General features: G+C 32.7%; 2 protein-coding genes across 8 annotated transcripts in view; one reads left to right on the forward strand and one right to left on the reverse strand.

The window, feature by feature from the left end:
- The window catches only part of IMMP1L (inner mitochondrial membrane peptidase subunit 1), a 63,611-nt gene extending 61,748 nt beyond the window's left edge, over positions 1–1,863 (reverse strand). Inside the window, exon 1 of one of the 6 annotated variants that reach the window (XM_039866359.1) lies at positions 1,714–1,863. The gene's annotated coding sequence lies outside the window, so the exon portion shown is untranslated. Of the gene's footprint in view, positions 1–1,366; positions 1,530–1,595 lie in introns of those variants that run through there. The other 5 variants (XM_039866335.1, XM_039866341.1, XM_039866342.1 and 2 more) reach the window with 5 other exon arrangements.
- ELP4 (elongator acetyltransferase complex subunit 4) overlaps positions 1,863–21,510 on the forward strand; it is a 194,894-nt gene continuing 175,246 nt past the window's right edge. Inside the window, exons 1-2 of one of the 2 annotated variants that reach the window (XM_039866330.1) lie at positions 1,863–2,129; positions 9,130–9,165. In XM_039866330.1, the coding sequence (XP_039722264.1) occupies positions 1,901–2,129; positions 9,130–9,165 (265 nt within the window). In that variant the 5' untranslated portion in view covers positions 1,863–1,900. The remainder of the gene's footprint in view (positions 2,130–9,129; positions 9,166–21,510) is intronic. The other variant, XM_039866328.1, reaches the window with a different exon arrangement.

Raw genomic sequence — 21,510 nt, forward strand, 5'->3', positions numbered from 1 at the left:
CAAATTAATTTGTTCTATGATAATGTTATACCAAAGATAAAGTCTAGTTTCAGGAATGCCTTGGTGTACATATATGTCATGCTTTCCTAATTATAAAGTTGAAAAACAATTCTTTAGTTCTAGTAATAAGGCAAACAAAACATCACGCCACCTTTAGAAACTAAAGGGGTAAGCAGAGTAGGAAACAAGGGAATATGAAGTAAAGAAACATATACGAATTCAATATTTGTAGTATTTCAAGGTTTTCAGATTAGCAAACACATCCAAGATGTTTCTACTTGATATTAGGCTGCTTTGTGTAACTTTTTCTTTTGCTCATCTTAGTACTTATTTACTACAGGACAAAATTAGCACATATTGTTCATTGTGTTCAAGTGCTATTCTGTTTTCTAATATGCTAAATCTGATCACCCCAAAAATGAGGATATTTTTACATCTATAGGCTAAAATGGCAAGGTTAAGTATAAGCAGACAGTAAGCACTTAACAACTATTTAGTGAATGATTGAGATTACAGATTTATACTGGCAAAAGACTCAAAATTAAAGTATCTAAACTCTGACTAAGCTTTCCAGTTGATAAACTGTTCAATAGCAATGTGGGGGGTTTTTTTTCGTTTCTCTTTAAAAAGCAAAAATATCCTAAAAACGAAAGAACTCCCCAAATGAAAAATTCCAGTCACTATTTAGCAATACTAATTCCAATTTTTCAAATAGAATCAGCCAAAGAGTTGTAACGGGTCATTGAAATTTCAAACAATTCAATGGCAAGAATTTCAAAGAGGTTTGGATGTATTTTTAAACTACCCTAGATCGCTGTCAAAACCAATAATAACTTTGTAGGGCAGCCATGATTTGGAAGTCTTTTTTTAGTTTAGACATTTGTCAATCATGAATGCCTTTAAAAATCACCAACTCCCCCTAACCCACTGAGTTTTGAGAAAATTTTAAATCCAAAGACACAGCTCTAAATTACATCGTCCCCCCTCGCCACACTAAAATTTCTATTCTAATAAGAAATCTCTCAATTCGGAGTTCACAAATCACGAGAAAAAGAAAGTACATACACATGTAATTCCTATTGGTTTTTTGGGGAAAGAAACCTTAAGTATTTTCTGTTATTTGCAGCTGCCTTAACAGCAAACGACAATTAAATGTGTGAACAAGGTTGTCAGAGCAACACTTGTCATTCACACCACTTATGGAAAGGCGCTCCAAGACTTACAGAAGCACTAATTAAAATTAACGAAAGATTCTCACGAAGACTTGTCAGAGAAGTATATTTTGTCATTTGCTCTTTGAGATGGAGGAAAACCAAACAGTCTCAAAACTCAAGAGTTTTCACTGTAAGGTCTAATTCCAACCCACCTGCCACCGACGAACTGGGCCCAGATGCTCTGAAAGCAACTCATTAAGGTAAGAGTTCCAATTCCTTAAACATAACACAACCATTCAAAAAATGATTTGATGGGGAAGGAGGAACGAATATTCTCAGAAATCAGAGGAGAAAGGGGCGGGAGAATGTATCCTCTTCACAGATGAGCCGAGAAAGGTGCAAAGTCTTACTGGTAGTTACTTGATATATCGCTCCACTGACCTTTTCTTTAACTCAACGTGAAGACACTCAAAACGAGAGCAATACTGAATGATATTACCCACCTCGAGCCCCAAACCCAGGAAGACTCTTACCCAAGACACAGGCGAGCCTTTCTCACCTGGGCCCCGCAGAAGTCCGCTGTCCTTACGTAGAGCGCACCTTTCAGCAATACGCCTTGCGATTGGTTAACTCGGGAGGAACTCTGAGTTCTATTGGCTAAGGAGGCGGGAGTCTGGGGCTGGCTCTGACAGGCCCACTGATCGAGTTCCCAGAGTTCCTATTGGGTCAACGCGGGAAGCTCCAAGATGGCGGCAGCGGCGGCCAGCGGCACTGGCACCGGCACCGGGAGTACTGGGTCCATAGCGGCGGCAGCCAGCAAGAACAATGTCACTAGTTTCCAGAGGAGGAGTCCTAGAGCGAGCAGTACTGACAGCGGCGGCTCTCGACTGGTGTCCATCGCGGGCACACGACCGTCAGTGCGGAATGGACAGCTGCTGGTATCAACCGGGCTCCCAGCCCTGGACCAGCTCTTAGGTCGGTTGAGAACTGAGATCTGGGCTCAGCAGAGGGACAACTTAGGGAGGGAACTTACTGGGTGAGCTACCCTGATCCCACATCTCTCTCTTTCTGACCCCGTAACCTTCGAACGTGGAGTGGATAGCCCTGTCAGAAAAGATGGAGGGGAGGAGGTGTTGCATGGAGACTTCCAAATGCTGTTAACTAAACCTGTTTTAGTGCTCCCACTTTCTATTCTGGTTCCTGCCCACTAGCCTTTTTCTAGATTACTACGTGCTTTTTACTCTGGTCAAGGGGAATAATTAATGTTTGGACATGGTTTGGCCTTCATCGCTAGAATCCCCACCTGGTCTCTGAATACACCCTTCCTCCACCTCAGGCAGGTCATGGTTTGGACTAACCTACAAAAGTTTGTCATTGGGAGAGGTGGGCTTCATTAGAAAATGCTGAAAAAAGTAACTTCCCGTCTTTCACCGCCAGGCTGCTTATCTCCCGGTTCTGAATCTTTATAAACAAACCATATTGGCTTTAAAAGAATGATTTTTAAAGGCTTACATGGATCCAAAGTACTTAAAGCCTGTCGTTGAGAGTGACAGTCATACACGTCTCTGCGTTAAATGCTTGTATATGTGATTTTTTTTAGATTTTTCTCTACATACTTTGCTTCCCAGAGTTACGTTCCAGACGGTACGTTTAAAGTTAACTTATATTTTAACGAGAAAAGTGCAGTTCTTAGGCTTTCCTATATAATCTCTAGAATTTTTCATGAGAAGCCTGCTAAAGAATATGCTTTTTTCATAACATGTTGAAAGGATTGACCAGATTGGTAAGACAGAGCTGCTTTGTTAATAAAGATTATAAATTAATTACTGTCTGAATGCTGTTTCATTAAAAATGATCTGTTTATATTTAATAACTTTAACAATGTTATGTGTTTCAATTAAATTTTGTATACTTTCATAAAATATTAGAAATGCCATTGCTTGTACTTGTGCTTCACTGGACATTTTCTCTCTGTACTTCCCCACTACCCACCCTCCTGCAAGGTTTAGTGCAAAGGAAAGTGACAAGGCGAACAACCTATAAGAAAGAATATAATTTCTTGCTTCTGTTATTTCATGTCCTTAACTGGATCCTGGTTATTTCTACTTAAATTTAGGTACTTTCACTTACCTGTTTCAATTCTGTTGCCTTCCTAAATTGCATGGTACTGTAATCAAAAATGATTCAGAATATCTAGTTAGCAAATATTTATCTCAACATTTTTTACCTTTTAAGCCTTACTTGGGTGTGACCCTGTATTTGAGCTTAAAATTTGGAAGCTGTTTCTAGTGTATATGTATATTCAGTGAGGATATGTAATGTCATTCACTTGATCCTGAAACTCTCTGAACAAAAAGGTCACATTTCTAACGTTATACCTTCAGTTCCTCACTAGAATAATTAAATGTGCCTAGCACAGTTCCATCACTTAGATTCTTAGTAAGTTCTTTTGTTATTTGTCCTTTCATATTATTTTTTTAATTTTATTTTATTTTTTCAAGTTTATAGTAGTAAGTTCTTGATTGAAAGAAAAAGAACGCATAGGAAAAAAAAAACCTGGACAAGAGTTTATGCAACATGTAGGACGGAATTATGTGTTTTAGCACTAAAAACAGACTCAGATTAAGTGACATGAATAGAGTGATAAAATCAGTGACAGTCTGGGCTGATCTTTAGGCTCTAAATTTAGTGCTCTGCATATGCTACAGCTGTTTCAAATTTTTGAGAACTCTTTTAACCATTTATTGAACCTGATCCTAATGATTTAACTATAATTTCTTGAAGCACTCATTAAAAAGGCAACTCAAAGCAACTTCCCCATGTGTTTCTACAATGATACAAACAAACTGTAATTTCAAAATTTTTCAGATTTTCTTGGGAATACTCTAGTATTTGGCTGTAACAAGCATATCCTAAAGATTAGACTTCATTAAGATGATTGAAATATTAGTTTTTGGATATTTAAAATATATTTTACATGTATATAGTTAATTCTCAAAGTGCACAAAGGTTGAAGTTGTAAAAGGAGTTGCTACAGTTGAAATAATACATATGTGCAGAAGTATTTTAGTTGTTAACTTCTTAATGGCATATTTGTATATTGATGTTCTATTTTGTATGGCCCTTTGAAGCAATTTCGTTTTATATGTTTTTCATTAAAACATTATTTGAAAATGAAAATTTGACTGCTAATGTGTATACACTTAGGTATAAGCAATTCGGATGATGTTACTCTAAAATGTTATTTGACTCAGTGTGTGACAAGCCCAATATAACCATATTGTGACAAAATGTAATGATAGTAGGACGTTATATCAGAATGATGAAACTATACTGTGACATTGTGATTGTTGCCTAAATATATCCTGTGGTTACAGTGTGACAATAAGTACTGTATTGTTACTGCCATGCAATGCAGTGATATTTTATTACTGCTACTGTGACATTATTGTAATTTTAAGCATAGATGCAAAGTATGTTTGAAAGGCATCATACAGGCTAATTGAATGTTAGTCATTTAATAATATGTAAATATTTCCATTGCTTACTCCAAAAGAAAAATGTTTTTATAAATTTGAGAATTCCCTATATTTACATCTTTTCAATATGATCTATCATATTAAATGTCTATCTTGACAATTTTATTATTAGATATTAATACATATTTCCCAAATTGGCTACATTTAAATTTTTCAAGTTCCGAGATTTCCTAATCCAGGTTCTTACCTTCCAGGAAATTTGTTGTTATTTGATGACACTATATGTAAATATTCCATTTTTCTTCTTCCAGAATTTTCAAAGAGATTATAGTGAGTAAAAGATTCTAACAGAATTTCTTTTTTCCTAAGAAATAATGTACAGTCCATTTTAGGACCATTTTGTCTAATCCGGGGGAATTATCCCCCAACCTCATCCTTCAAAAAGATACTTAAAGGGTAACTTCAGGCTTGACTGACTTAACCTCTTTGCTGTTCAGAACTTATTAAATTTTGGTAGTCAAATGAATGGAAAGTACGGACTTGGGGTAAATAATAGTCCAGGAAAAGTATTTCAAAGAAGCTGAATGGTAGCTACCTTTTTCAACACTGATATCAAAACATAAATACTGGTGGACTAATTTTTTTTTTGTTCCACTGTATCTTAACCTAGAGTGTGGGGTGATGTACATTGAGTTTGGACTATAAAATAATCCTGGTTATAATATTTTAGCAACTAACAGGTATACATTTAAGGAAAAGTAGCTTATTTCTTTGTACTGCTATGTAAAATTATTACATGTGATTTAATCTACACTATTCTCACTGTGACATTATTGTAATTTTAAGCATAGATGCAAAGTATGTTTGAAAGGCATCATACAGGCTAATTGAATGTTAGTCATGTTCATAGCTGTTTCTGTTTTGATTCCCATATTTGCCTAGTCAATAATTGTGATAATCAAGAGTTGTTAGGATGTTTCATTCTCCTAGAGAGGGAAGAAAAAGATTTATTAATGAAATAACTGCAATTTAATTTGAAGTGTGACAAAGTAGTTAAGGATATTGCTATGAACCAAAGAAAGTATATGAACTTGTTTTTTACATTATGTTTTCCCTAAAATGCCTTTCTATAATTTTAGCAAAACTATTTCTTTATAGAAAGCACCGGAAAGGACTAGTATGAATCACTGTTATCTTTCCCGGCTTTTATTTCTTTTCCCTTTTATTTTCTAATTTTGAAAAAAGAGGTGCACTTGTTGTAAAATAAGTCATCACTCTGGGTCTTTATATTCTAATATATTAATTTGAGCTTATATACCCCAAATTTATAGTTTCATTAGAGATTTGTTTTAGGAAGTAAGATTGGACTGAATTTTCTCTTTAAAAGAATATCGATGTCATTTTCTATTCACACAAATTTTAAAAAACCTTTTCCCTTATTTTAAAAATCATAAAATAGAAAGATACTGTCACTTAATCACAAGATCTTACATTTTCCCATAAAGATTTTTAAAGTATTAGATTTTTTCTAATTTTAAGACAAAATGTAAAATCTCAATGAAATTAATACTTTAAAATATCAAACTTGCAAAGTATCCTCAAGCTTTCAAACTCATGTAATCTTACATGTTGATACAATGTCCCACCTGTTATTTTAGTAAGGTGGAAATAAATATACTTCTTAAAAAGTAAAACCAAATGTTCATTTACTTAGTGATATAGAAAGTGTTGATTTCTGTATGATATGATTAAAGGCGAGAGGAGGCAGTAAACAAGACCACTTTACTCCACTGTATGTATTATAGAAAAATATCATTGCTTATGTCATTACTTACCTGTCAAACATTTTAGTAGGCTTTTAGGAAAAGATTTATATTTTAATTGGGAACTGTAAGTGTGAAATCTGTGTTGCTTTTGAAATTAGATAAAATTAATGGGTTATTGATTTTAAAGATAATATTAAAAGCTAGCTTTGTTGAATATATTAAGATATCCTGTCATGGTTGGTTAAGCTTTTAAATTTTCGCTGGAGACATAGCTACAAACTTATTCTAACTTACTCTAGTTTAAAATATAGCTAGAATCTCAGTAAATCATGTGAGGTATATCAAAATACCTTATATGGAGATATTTTGGGGAAATGATGTACAGTCATGTCACACTGAAGTCAAATTTGGAAGACTAGAAGAAATGTGCTGCTCTATGTGTGTGTATCTGTATGTGTCAAATCATTTTACCTCATATACATAGAATTAAAGCTTGATTTAAAAATAGTTAATAAGGCGGATTCACCTTATTCCCATAATCAACCATTACTAGGGCAAATTCTAATCTGAGTCTAGTGAATTTACTAATAGAGCCCATTAGAAAAAAAATTGCGTTTTTGTAAAAGAATTCCTGATGGGATATTAATTTGGCTGATAAGTGATTGAAATGTCCCCCATTTTATAATGTTTTCAGAAGTGAACTTTTCCAAACATTAGAATTTTAGTGTACATGAGATTTTGAAAATGAGTAGTAGTTTCTGAATTATCGAGAGCAAGTGATTATATTATTCTTATAAAAAATTACCTTCTGGGCAGTCTAATTTACAGTTAGGTGATCACCTTTTATAAAACAACAATATAATTTCAGTGATTTGTGCTAATTAGAAAATAATTGCCAGAATGATGAGGTTTCTAGGTAAGTGGCCTAGGTATCACTTCGTTTAATTGGAAAACTATTCTTTGACCTGTTCTCATCATCCCCCTGTGAATAACATTCACAAAATATATTTAATTCTCTATTCTTTTGTAGAGAGGCTTTACATAAATTCCTAATTTAAGAAGACATGAATGTGGACCCAGGACAATTTAGATAAATCTAAATCCTTCCTATAAAAAATAGGTTAAGGAAGAAAGGCAACTACCTTTTTACAGTACCTGCTTAAGACTGACACTGCAATGTCTGTTATGTGCTTATATTTCATCTTATATTCACGAAATGGAGATTAAATAGGTAAATGTTTATTTTTTAATGTAAGGGAAAGTAAAGAGTTGAAAAGTGTGATTTTAAATGTTCAAAATGAATTAAAAAGTTAGCGGGGGTCTATATGTAGCATAAACTATTAAACATTTAACCTAATCTTGTCCCAAAGAAAACTTTTTTGCTCCAATCTCTTATGGCCATTACCATATACAGTTCAGTTTATGCTAATCTTTTAGTCTGAACAACAATTGAAGTTATCCTATGTAGTCTGATATAACCAAATACTAATATGAAGAAAATTATCTAAATATGAAATTAAAATACAGATTTGATACTATAACAATCTACTTAAAAATATAACAATGCCCTGGTTTCTGCTTTTTTGTATGTTTTCTCCTCTAACAATTTGGAAATGTTTTATTTATAGTCATAAAGTTGCCAGATGTGCTCTGTATGACATGTATGTTACCAAATTTCATATTCTTTGAAATATAACATTTATGCTACTTACAATGCAAAAAAAAATTATCGAAGGAAATTTTCATACTAACTTTTTCTATATAACGTTTGCCACTACAAACTTTTTTTGGGAGAAAGTTTGTTATTGGTGTTATAATGGTTATTTCACAATTTTATGTCCCTCAAAACAGTTAAAACATTCAGTTACATTGTCTTCAATTGTCCAACAATTTTGAGTAGTTTATTTAAAATCATACTTTAAGTACATTTTATTCTTTAAAATACGTATCTTTTAGGTGAACTCGTTAGTGTTTGTAATATTAATTATAAGGAGTAATATTTTACAAATGTTTTACAAACAAAATATCAGTGGTTGAATGTCAACTTTTTAATGCAGTTCTAGTTTCTTAAAACTTGATTTTTCATAAATCTCTACTTGAGTTATACATTGATGATCATATCCTAATTCAGATATTTAAAAGAACATTTTTAGTAATACTGAAAATGTATTTTGTGCTTGTGACGTTTTTGTTTGAATTGACAAAAATATATTTAGAGCATATCGGACATTATATATATATTATTCATAATGAACAAGAATCAGTTTTTATTATCATATTTTTTTTCCTCTAAGGCTTATTAAATTTGAGGATAATATTAAAGTGAAATTTCTATTTTAATACCCTTTCTTCGTTGTATTTCTGTAGTAGTTACTGTGCACATTTAGGTCTTGGCTATTGAGTTAATTTGTTAACAAATGCTAAATATAGCATTATTGGAATGCTTAACCACAGTTATGTTAACTGCTGCATGGTCCTACCACAAGAGAAAGAAGGATAGTACAGTATATTATGAAAGTAATTGTAATGTGTAGTGTATAATTACATATAATATATAATTATTTCATAATAGCACCTTAAGCAAAGTATTGCAAAGGTAACTAAAATGTTGTTTTCAACAGTAATTTTAAAATTATTGAAGTACCTGTCCTTGCTAAAGCCTAACTTTTATGCTAAAGATAATGTGAAAATGTAGATTAATTTTCTTTTTGGTTTTTGTTTTATTTCCAGGTGGAGGATTGGCCGTTGGAACCGTTCTTCTAATCGGTTAGTGTATCATACATACTTCCTCTTCCTGATCTGTTGTGCATAATGATTTTATAGGTTTTCCTATTCAGAAATTAAGTATTTAACTCTCTGCAGGAGTTAAGGTCAATTAGAGAGGAATTGCCTTAAATTCTAACTTAAATCCAAACTTGAAATAAAGTAGGCAAGTATATATGATAATGTGGCTCTTATAATTTAAAAATGTTCACAGGGCATTGTGCTCCATTAAAAAAAAAAGACTGAAATTAATGCCAATTGTTTTTTTTTTTTTTGAGAATCTTGCATTTAGAGTGGGATTATTACAGTAATTAGAGAAGTTGATGTACTAATAAGTATTACATATATATATATCACAGATTTTTATTATGCTTATTGAAAGAAAAGTAACAAACTGATAAATTATATTTTTGTTCATCTTTAAAGGTACAATGGTTCTTATTCAAATATACATTCATACCCCTGTTTCCCTTATTTTTTAGTTTTAAATCAGAGAATCTTGAAATTGAAGTAAACCTGGCAGTTATATAATCAAAGCTCCCATCTAGCCACAAATCACTTTTCCATAATCTTTGACAGATATCAAATACCCTTTGAGTACCGGTTATCTAGTTTAAGGGACTCAAGACTTCACAAAGCAATGCTTTGTCGTTGAAAATGTTATGATTTATTGGAAAGTTCCTTTTATTAATGTTTAATCCATCTACCTATAACTGATTTTTTGTTCTTAGTTTGTCCTCTGATATAATACAAAATTAACATACATAATCTTTCACATGACACACTTAAAATATTTGAAAATAACTATCTTATCACCTCAAATATTTTCCAAACTAAATAGACATAGTTCTTAAAGTGGTTTTTATATATCATGGTTTTCACCCTGGTTTTTCTCTCATCACATCTGGTCTGGCATTGTCTCTTCAGCTGTACTCTGAACTGAATGAATACAGTATTACAAATTTAGAATGACCTATACTAAATTTGCAGAAATGGCGATATCTGTTACGTTTTTTAAAATTTATCTTTTAGTAAATAAAAAATGATCAAAGGATGTTATGGGGAAAATGCAGTTTTTATATAAATAAATACACAAAATACAAAAGGATATGTAGAAAAAAATACCTCATTCTTCTTAAATACTACATAGGATTTCATTATATGGGTATGCATAATATATCTAAATCATTTTCTAATAATTTTAGGTTAACTCCATTTTTCTATTGCTAACAATGCTATTGTGAAAATCTTGTACATAAACATTGGATACATATGTAAATATCTGTAGAAAAAAATTGTAGATATAGACTTGCTTGACTGAGGCATGTTAAATTGTGTGAGATATTATTAGATTGCTCTCCAAAAAGATCATGCCACTTTATACTTCAATCAACAGTTCCCTCACCCTTGACAACACTGTATATTACCAAACATTTTAATCTTTACCAGTCCAAACAGGTAAAACTTAAAGAATGGCATTTCATCATTTGAACCTGGAATTTTTTTTTTTGATGACCAAAAATTTGGAGAATTATTATAATGCTTTAAAACATATGCAGCTGATTTTAATTATTTTCTCCATAGGAAGTATCTGTGAATGATACTAAGAATCCAATGATGATTGATACTTCAGTCAACAAATGTTCATTGTAAACTCAGGCGTTTGCTAGACATTGGGGTTACAAATATAAATAAAATAACTCTCTTCCCTTAAGGAATTTTGCATCTTTTGAAGAGACATATGTAAAGCAAATAATTACAATATAATAAGTTTATAGCATAATAGATGTGTTTATTTTGTTATAGTTTATCATTGGTTGTTAGTACAAGGAACTGCCATTGAGTTTCGTATATTGAGTTTTGCCAGCAAATTTTGAATAGTTTAGAGTCACTTGAACTTTCTAAGCAATCATCTTCTGCAAATATTGACAATGTTATTTATAACAGATTTTGGTATCTTGGATGTGAATGCTTCCATACAAAATACCTAAAAGTATGGGCGTGGCTTTGGGCAAAGGATAGAAGGATTTGGAAGAGCATATGAGAGAAAGGCGAAATTGCCATGAACAAATTTTTGGTGGAAATTTGTACTTTGAAGACACTGCCAATGAGGGCAAAAGGAAATGAGGTCCATGTTACTGAAAGCTGGAGGAAAGGAGTCCTTGTTATGTAGAGGCTGAAAGCTTAGTGACTTTGTCTGCAGTTAAATGGAAATAAAGCACATACCTAATGAACTCGGTGATCTAACCAAGGAGATTTGCACGAATAATGAAGAAAAATTCAAGAATAACTAAAACATAGTAACAGGTATTTTTAAAAACTATTTTTGATGAAATGTCAATTCACCAAAATATGCTAAGTATAATACAAAATATTATACTATGTATAAAACAACAACTATTTGTTAAATTTGTGATCAAATAAAAGAATAAAAATTATAAAGCAAAGGTCTTGCCTTTATATTCTTTCCATAAAACTTATTTTGAATCTTCTATTATTTATGCCCTACTGTCATCTTCTTCCAAGTGTATAAGATTTTTAACAATATGTATAACAAGTAAATTTAGTTTTTTCATTTATTACCTTGTTTTCATTAGAAAACCTTAAAGCAAACTTTGCAAGCATTTTTAAGTTCTTGGAAAGATTAGGTTAACAGGAGTCTTATCTTTGTTATGATCTGTACAATGGATAAAATCTGCCTTAAGAAATAAATGAATAGTTCTAAATACAAAATAAATATGAAGATTTAATATTAGTGGTTAGGAGCCTAGGACATTACTATATTGCTTATCACTCAAAGATTTTTTGTTTGTTTCAGAAGAGAAAATTAAAGCATGCAGATGATTTGCCTTAATAACTTTCACTATAGATTATCAACTTCTTAACCACTTTTTTCTTGAAGTACATTACACATTTACCAAGACAATTCTGCATACGTATAAGTGTGTACATGCATGTGAATTTGGGCTTGCAGAGTAGTGTATTTACAGTTTCAGTAGCAGTGTAGCTATGAAAACTAGAGATAACTTTAGGTAGGTCTATTTTAAACCTTTTCAGTACAACAAAATAAATTAATATAATACATAAAAGGTGATTTTCTGAGAAATAAATTGAAGAAGGACCTCCTACATTTACCTAGAAAATTGAAGGTAAACTTTTTTTTTTACTCTCTTTGAGCTAAACTGACAAGATACACTGGGGAGCAAGATCTCAATTGCTCTGTGAAGAGACTTCTTAAAACATGTTTTATTCCTTAGTACTAGAATAGTCTTCGAGATATTTTATATTTAAATTGTTTTCTGTAGGTCTAGTACATGGGTAAATTTGAAACACTCGAAAGTATCAAAAGTAAAGGGAGGACATAAATATTTAGTGTTTATACAGCTTTTTAAATAAAGGCTCGATCTGTTTGTGGAGATACTGAGCATCAAAAAGATTTAGTAGAAATTGTCAGTAATTAAAACACAAGTTATATGACATTTATGAATGTTTTATTTTTAAGTTAATCTCTCTATATAATTTTAGTAATAGAAGTAGGAAGTAAATGACATGTGATTAGACAACTAATTAGAACTAGTTATGAGTGTATTTTTATATTTATTTACCGATTGTTGTATAACAATATTACCACAAACTTGGCAGCTTATAAACAACACACATTTATTATCTCACAGTTTCTGTGGGTCAAGAGTCCAGACTCAGCTAAGCTGGGTGCTCTACAAGGTGACAGTCAGATGTCAGCCAGAGCTGAGTTCTCACCTGACAGCTTGGCCATTGAAAGATCCGCTTCCAAGCTCACTTGTTGTTGGCAGCATTCAGTTATTTGCTGGATGTCACCCAGAGGCTGCCTCTGCATAGGGCAGCTCAACATGGCATCTTATTTCTTCAAAACCAGTAAGACAGATGTTACAATCTTATGTAATGGAAATGACATCCCGTCACTTCTGCCATATTCTTCCAGTGAAAAGCCAGACACACAGATTCCACCCATACTCAAGGAGAGGAAATTATGCAAAGGCATGAATACCAGGAAATAGGAATCATAGGGTCACCTTAAACTCTGCCACAACTTTCATAATTTTATTTTGTTATTTCATACAATAGCAAAAACTAAGCACTCTCAAGATATCTCTCACCAGATATGATAATATTTGCTTGTCACTTGTCTTCAACCTTTTTGAATTTGCTGAGCTAGGTTTTTCTTCTACATCATATAATAAATTCTGAGCTTTTTTCTTATTTAGCACAAGTTGGCAAACTGCAGCCTGCTAGATGGCAACCTATCTACAAATAAAGCTTTATTGGAATACAACCATGCTTATTGATTTACACATTGTCTGTGCTTGCTTTTGTGCTGTAAGGACAGAGTTAAATAGTTTCAACAGAGACTATATGTTTTACAAGCCTGAAATATTTACTTTCTAAGTCTTTAAGAAAAAGTTTACTAATTCTTTTGTATTATTATATTTTTATATTCTTAATTTATTTTATAGTGGAATAACTTGTTCAAAGACTGAAGTAGGTCAAACTGATATCAGGACAGTTCTCTAGTAAAATCACCAAACTTTTGTTTGAGCCATTTAAGCACCTATAATGTGTTTAACAATTAGTATAAATCTTGGTTTTTACCCTTTATGAACTTAAACTGGATGGCGATTGCACATGAAATAACTGTGAACAACATATATATAATGTGCAGATGTTTATGCAGATGTAAGGTATGGACAAGGCTTAAGTTGTCCCCAATGTTCCCTTGCTTCATTCCATTTTTTTATTGTAGCCAGAATGAACTTTCTGATATGAAAATCTGACCATGACATATCCTTGCTTAAAACTCTCTGTGGTCTCTATTGATCTTAACATAAGTTCCAAGCTCCTTAACTTGGTCTCTAAGGCCTTTAATGATCTGCCACTGCTCATTCACTTTAGCCTTACCTCTCCTCATCCCCTCACCTCCTTCCTTAAGCTTTGTGTTTATCACCCTAAGCTTTTAATTCCATCAAAGTACCAATCTCTTACCTCTCTCCAGGCCTTTGTTTAAGTTCTTTCTTGCTGCTTCTTTTATTCCCTCTTTTCCTAATTCTTAATTATCCCTTAGATCTCCCCTTAGACATGTCTTCCAGAAAGTCTTTCTTAACTGTTTCTTTTCTTCCCCTCATCCCCACTTAGTATCCTTTCTGTGTACTTCTGTAGTATTCTTTATTTACCTTATTGTGGCTCTCATTATACTCTATGGAAAATACCTGCTCACCTATCTTTTTTAGTAGACTGTAAGCTTTGTAATCATGAGAATCATGTAGGGGCACAAGGAATAAATGAATGCATTAATGAATTAGCTATTTGAAAGCCTGGCTGAAAACAACTTATAGTGCTATGAAATAGGTAGTTCTGAAATATTTTGAGCATGAAGGCATTATGAAGGATATACTGTAGGAATAAAGTAAACATTTGAAGTGATAGAAATACTTATTGTCTTAATCTAAACGTGAGATGATATTAGTTACTACACTTTTAAAACTTTAATCATAAATTTACTACTGTAGTTTGATGGCATAACAATACTACCTAACTCTTCTATTTCTGCATTTCATTATGTATATAATTCTTTAGCTAGCTATGCTTACACTGTTCTGATATGAAATGCCATTTCCCTACATTTTTCCTCTTTTAATAGATTTTTCTCAAAATTGACTTCTACTCCCTGCTATATAAATGTGTGGGAGATGGAGAGACAGGAGATAGAAGGATTCTTAGGTTTTTGGCCTGAGAAAGTCTGGAGTTACTACCATCAGGTGAAGTGAGGAAAGTAGGAGAATGAACAAATAGTGAGGTAAAGTAATGAGTTCAGTTTATGCATAATGAATTTTATGTTCCAAGTAGTTCTACCTAGTAGACAGTCGAATATTTGGCTAATAAATTTAGGCTAGAGAAAAATATTTGGGATTTATCAACATTATTTACTAATGTTTGTTTATTTTATATATTTTTTTTAGTTGAAGTCATATGCGTGTAATAGAATGCCAAGGTTTATAAGACCTCAAGGGTGTAGAGATGGAACTTTGGGGCTCTCTTAATTCCCTGAAATGACATGCAAATTTTTGTATGACTGTGTATAATTTTAGAGTGGCAAATATAACTTACATCAAATTCCCAGAATGGTCTGAGACTTCAAAAAAGTCTAAGAACAACTAGAATTAAAAAAAAAAAGTCAAAGTCTAAAACCTAGACACACCAGTATTTAAAGGATAAAAGAAAATAAACCCATGAAAAAGATTAAGATTATAGCCTCTGGAATCAGCTGCCTAGATTCAAATCATGGCTCTGCTATTTACTAGCTGTGTCACTTTAAGCAAGCTGCTTACATTCTCTGTGCCTTAATTTCTTTACCTATTAATAAGATTTATAAGGTTATTATGAGGATTAATTGAGCTAATGCATGAGAAACACATTGCATTGTGTTTAATATATAGTTAGTGGTCAATAAGATTAGCTATTTACTATTTTTAGTAATCTGTTGAGTCCCTTGAATTGTTGGCTAGCCCAAAGTGAGTAAAAGACAAAAGTTTAAGTTCCTTCTTTTTAGCAATTGGAGTTAGACACCTCCTTTTGGGCCCAAAGAACTAGCACAGCTACTTCCTCATTACTCCACTCCCATCAGCACCCTCACTAGGCAATGAAGGCATCGATTGGAAAGAAATGGAGTGTCCAGTGTCCACAGTAAAAAGTGACCCCTCGCTCAGGCAAGTAAAAGAGTACAACTCAAAGAGCATCAGTCATAGACATAAGGATGCTTGCAAAAAGCAGAGACTGGCTTTCTTGTTGTCTCAACTGATTGCTTGCTTAACTTTTGAACCTGCAACCCCCTCAGTGAGTAGTGCATGTCAAGAGAGTTCTTGGGAAAGCCCACCTCACATCTTCTAGAGTTTGTCAGCGTTCTCGAACACCGAGACTGTTTTCTGAGTCTGATGTAGAAAAAGGAGGGAGGCCTGATGGAATAGATTATGTAAACAACCTGAAAAAATAATGACAGTGATAGCTAACATTTCCACAGAAGAGACTGAATGTGAATACCGGCCAGCCCCCACCATCACCCCACCCCCCCAAAAAAACACCTGATGGTGACAAATGGGGCCAGAATGAAACAGCACAACCCACAAAAAGCACACTTACCACCTACACAGAAACCACCCTAACTTCATAGATTACCAGGAGCAGGCTTAAATAGACCAGATCAGAGCAAGGCTAGGGACATCTCTGCCTATAACAGGCAGCCAATTATGTGAGTTGATTTCTGCCACTCCTTTTTCCTTGCTCTTCCAATGACAGACTTGGAGAGAGAATATTGGGGCAGAGGTACTTTAGAACTTTTTTTTCTTTTAGAACCTCTCTGCCACACTAAGACCATCAAACCGCATGTTTAGTCTGCACTTAAGGAGGAGGAGGAAAAGCTTTGCACTGAATAGTAAAGTTTTATACTTGACCGCTCCAAGTTTTAATAACTGAAACTGCTGAGAAAATCAAAGAATCAGCTCTAGATGTCATTAAGAGAAAAGGAAGATTTTCATAGCATTGTGTAAAGTAGTGATTAGAAAAAAATAAAATTATTTTATATTTCTATACCAAAGAATTGAGAACTGCGTATATACTATTTGCATATATAAAGGATGGCTAAAGAAGCAGGAAAACTGGGATCAGGGAGTGTCTTACAAACAGGGAATGCGAGTGGGGAGGGAGAGGATAGTTCCAAGAAAATTGTCCATGGTACTAACTGCAATAGACAAATGAAGTCAGGTAAAGATTTAAAAGAGTCCAAGAAATTAGACAATTAGAAAGTCATTGGTGACTTGGAGAGCAGACTTAGTGGAATGACAGGCAGCTCATTTGGATTTCGATATTAAGGAAAATTGATATTCCTATTTTCTATCCACTAGGCTTTATTCTAACTCTTGGAGGCATAATGAACAAGTATAATTCCATTTCCATATGATAGCCTATCAAGTATTTGAGGACCACTCTCCTGTATCCTTTGGGTCTCTTTTTCTTCAATCTAAATATCTCATTTCTCATGCTTTCAAGTCCGTTTACCATCCTGGTCACTACATTCTGAAGATGCTTTAGTTTATGTAAATACTCAAATGAAATATATCATTGTCAGTCTGGCCGACTACTAGAATAGAATAGGACAATCATCTCTCTCAACCTAGGAATTAGACTGTTAATTCAGGCCAAAACTACATCTGCTTTTTGGCAGTTCTGTTGCATCATTATCATTTTTGTTTGCCCAGTGTTATGGGGATTCACTAAATAGATTAATTAAATGCTTATTGTACAACCTCAAAATTTGTTTCACAAACTTGATAATTTTCAGCTTGAAGAGCTTAGTTTTTTTTGCTAATCCCTACGTAGGTAATATTCCTCCTCTTAGTTTTTTGTGCCTTGTAGGAGTCTTTTAAAAATTAAGGTTGGTAGCTATTATAGAATGTGTATGTGTGTGTGCACGTGTGCACGTGTTATAAAAGGGTGTGTTTTCAGGCAAACTATAGTAGATCTGGCTGATACATAAGACAAGATAGATTTTTGTTTGTTGTTTTTCCCTCAATTAATTCTGCAGGTATTTACTAGGTGTATACTATGTGGCCAGTACTAGAGATATAACAATAAGATGCATTCTCTGCCATGAGAATCTTGTATCTCAGTGGGGAAATTTCAGTAATGTGTATTAAATGCTACTATAGGAGTTAACAAGATTCTCAGAGCACTCTGATCATCTCGCCCAGCCTTAAGGGAAACTTCTCCAAAAATGGGGTTACCTAATATGGGTCCTGGAGGATTTGAGGGAGTTAACTAGCCAAAAGGTGAAGTAATTTATGCAATGGTCCAAAGTTAAGATGCAATATGGTTACTGGAGATGGTAATTTAAGTTATGAGTGTAGATAAGATCAGTAGGAATGGAGTGTAGGTAAGAAAAAAGTCAAAACCCTCTTCTCGGTTAAGAGATAGGTAGAAAAAGAAGAACTCTGTCATCTAATTTAATTGTTGTATCTTCATAATGATAAGTCACCCAATATTTTTGATTATCTACAAGTGAAATTCACCACTTTATGTAGTACTTGTCTAATATAGTTCATTCCCATACTGAGTATTGTAGTATGTGTCCTTAACTTTTCAAATATTCTTATTCTAGTTATAATAGTTTATTTCTTTACTGAAAAGTTGTTAAAGAACAATCGTGTACATTTTGAAGGAGGAAAGTAGCAGTATATACCACTTTTAACACAAATATTTTTAGGCACATTGAACTCTGCTGTTTGGCCACAATCTTGTACAGCCTATAGTCCAGGTTAAAGCATTTACTTCTTCCTTCCAAGAGCAATGAGAAACCACTGGAAAGTATTCAGTAGGGAAGTGACGTGATTATTTTGTATTTTGAAAAAGTCATTACTAAATTGAAGGAGTACAGTGGATACAAATAAATAAGCAAGAGGCAATTGCAGTTGTGTATGCAAGAGTTGTTGGTAGCATAACTAGGGGAGTGTCACTGGCATGGAGGAAAATGATTAAATTCTTTGAAAATGAATTTAATGGGATCTTAAAGATGAGAGAAGAGTATTGGTGAGAAAGAAGAGGTATCAAGAATAAATTGAATGGAATAAAATAATGAGTTACTGAGTTCACCTTGGATGTGTAGGATTTGAAGCACCTTTGTAATTGTGTATTTAATAGTAACAGAAGCCTGAAAGCAGCATAAAAAGTCCATGGTAGGGGATGACTAAGTAAATTATGGCACATAAATTTATCAGAATATTATGTATCCTTAAATATGATAGTTATAAAACTATGAAACGTGAGATTAAGTGAAAAAAGTAGGATACAAAATTCAGTAATAATCATAACCATACAAGAAGATATCCACAAAAAAGTACCAAAAGGAATAAAAAAAAATTTAGCAATCATTTTGTGAGGGTTATGGATGGTTGGTGAATTTTTTAAAAGTTCAAATTATCTATGTTGTAAAAATATCAACCTTTGAAGTTAAAAGTTTAGTACCAAATTTGTTTCTTACATTAATTGATTTGTAGTGACCTTGGTTTATATGGTTGCTTCTGTAAACTGATTTAATAGTATTTAAGATAAATTTAATTCATTTTTAAAACATGATTTTCTATTTCTAAAGTTGAATAAAGACAAATTCTTAGTTATATAAAATGGGCATTTTCCCCAGTATGACAGCCGTATTAATCAATAGGTAGAGCTGGTCATCTCACACAATTTTGCCTCTGCTAGATTTTCTACCCATCAGCTGTAAGCAATGTAGAGACATTGAAAGCGTTTTTCTTTTCTTTTACAGACAAAAACTCATAAAATGCTCCTAAATTCATATTAAGCCCATTTTGTGTCTTTTAGATTTGTAGGTGTTTAACTTGTGATGGATGGTATTAAAGAACTAGCAATGTTCTTTATAAAATTAAACTGCTGTGCTGAGACGGTTTATAAACAAGTTACCACCTGGTGTTTTACTTGCTTGCACCTTAGGAAATTATTTTAACAAAGCAACTTTACTGAATTATAGTTTACATACAATAAAATGGACCCAATTTAATTGTATATTTTAGTGAGTTTTTACAATATACATATTTATATAACCACCACAGAAATCAAGATATAAAACCTTTTCATCATCCCCCAAAATTTCCTTGTGCCCAAAAAGTTTCCTGGCACCAAAGACCTATCTATGTCTTCTTTCTATCACTACACATTAGTTTTGCCTTCTCTAGAATATCACATAAAGGCATCATGCCATATGTACTTTTTGTGTCTGGATTTTTTCACTGAGCTTAATGTTTTTGAGATTCATCCATGTTGTTGGGTGTATATCAGTAATTCATTTCTTTTATTGTTGAATAGTATTTCATTTGAGACGAGACCATTTGTTTTTCCATTCATGAGTTGGATATTTGTGTTGTTTCTAGATTCTGGTAAAAAAATAAAAAATAAAAAGCTACCATAAACATTCTGTATAATTTCTATGTATGGACCTGTGTGTTTGTCTCTTTTGGGAAAATATGCAGGAGCGAAATTGCTGGTTTCTCTAAGTTTATGTTTATCTTTATCAGAAACTGCCAATCTATTGTCCAAAGTAGCTATACTCTTTGCCATTAGCAATGGAGGAGCATTTAATGTGCCCACATCTTTGTTAGTACTTGGTATTGTATTTTTATTTTAGCTGGTTTAGTAGGAATGTAATGGTTTCTAGCAGCATTTTTAATTTACATATTTTGATGTTTAATACTGTTGAACATCTTTTCATATGTCTGTTGGCCATTCATATGTCTTCTTTTGTGAGGATGTATTCAAATATTTTTGCTCATGTTTATATTGGGTAGTTTATCTTCACTGAATTCCAAGAATTTTTAAATATCTACTGGATGCCAGTTCTCTATCAGATATATGTATTGCAAATATTTTCTCTCTGTAGCTTATCTTTTTTATGGCATCTTTTTAAAGCAAATGTTTAAAATTTTGATAAACTTCAAAATTATTCATTTTTTTCTTTTGTGGTTCATGCTTCCATGTACTATCCTAAGAAATCATCTATATCAAGGTTGTAAAGATTTTTCTCTATACTTTCTTCTAATAGTTTCGGTTTTTATATTTATTTTTGTGAACAATTTTCAAGGTAATATTTGGGTAGTAGAATGAAGTAAGATCAAAATTTTCTTGATTTTGGATTGAGAGTAATATGAAGTAAGATTGTTTTTTGTTGTTGTTGTTTTAATACTGGTATCCAGTTACTCCAGCATTATTTGTTGAAAAAAACAATTGTTTCTTCACTTTTGTCAAAAATCAATTATGCGGTTATTTCTGGACTCTATTCTTTTATATTGATCGATATGTTTATCTTCTTGCCAATTCCATATTGCCTTGATTGTTGTAGCTGTATAGAGTCTTGAAATCATATAGTAAGTCCTCTAAATGTGTTCCTTTTCAAATTTGTCTATTCTAGGGCCTTTGAATTTCTATGTAAATTTTAGAACTAGATTTTACATTTCTCCAAAAAGCTTTCTGGGACTTACACTGAAATTCCTTTAAATCTATAGATCAATTTAGAAAGGTTTGAGTCTAACATCCCATGAACATGATATCTCACTCTATTTATTTAGGTTTACTTTCTCTCAGAATATTTTGTACTTTTCAGTGTAGAGTTAATTCATGCACATTTTTTGTTAAATTTACCCAAAATATTTCATATTTTTAGAATCAGTTGGGAATGGAATTTTTAAAATTTCAGTGTTTAGGGTTTGCTACTAGTTTTTAGAAGTACAGTGGATTTTTATACATTGACTTTCC

This window comes from Pteropus medius, unplaced genomic scaffold (genome assembly GCF_902729225.1).
Source record: "Pteropus medius unplaced genomic scaffold, Ma_sr-lr_union100, whole genome shotgun sequence".
Lineage (NCBI taxonomy): Eukaryota > Metazoa > Chordata > Mammalia > Chiroptera > Pteropodidae > Pteropus > Pteropus medius.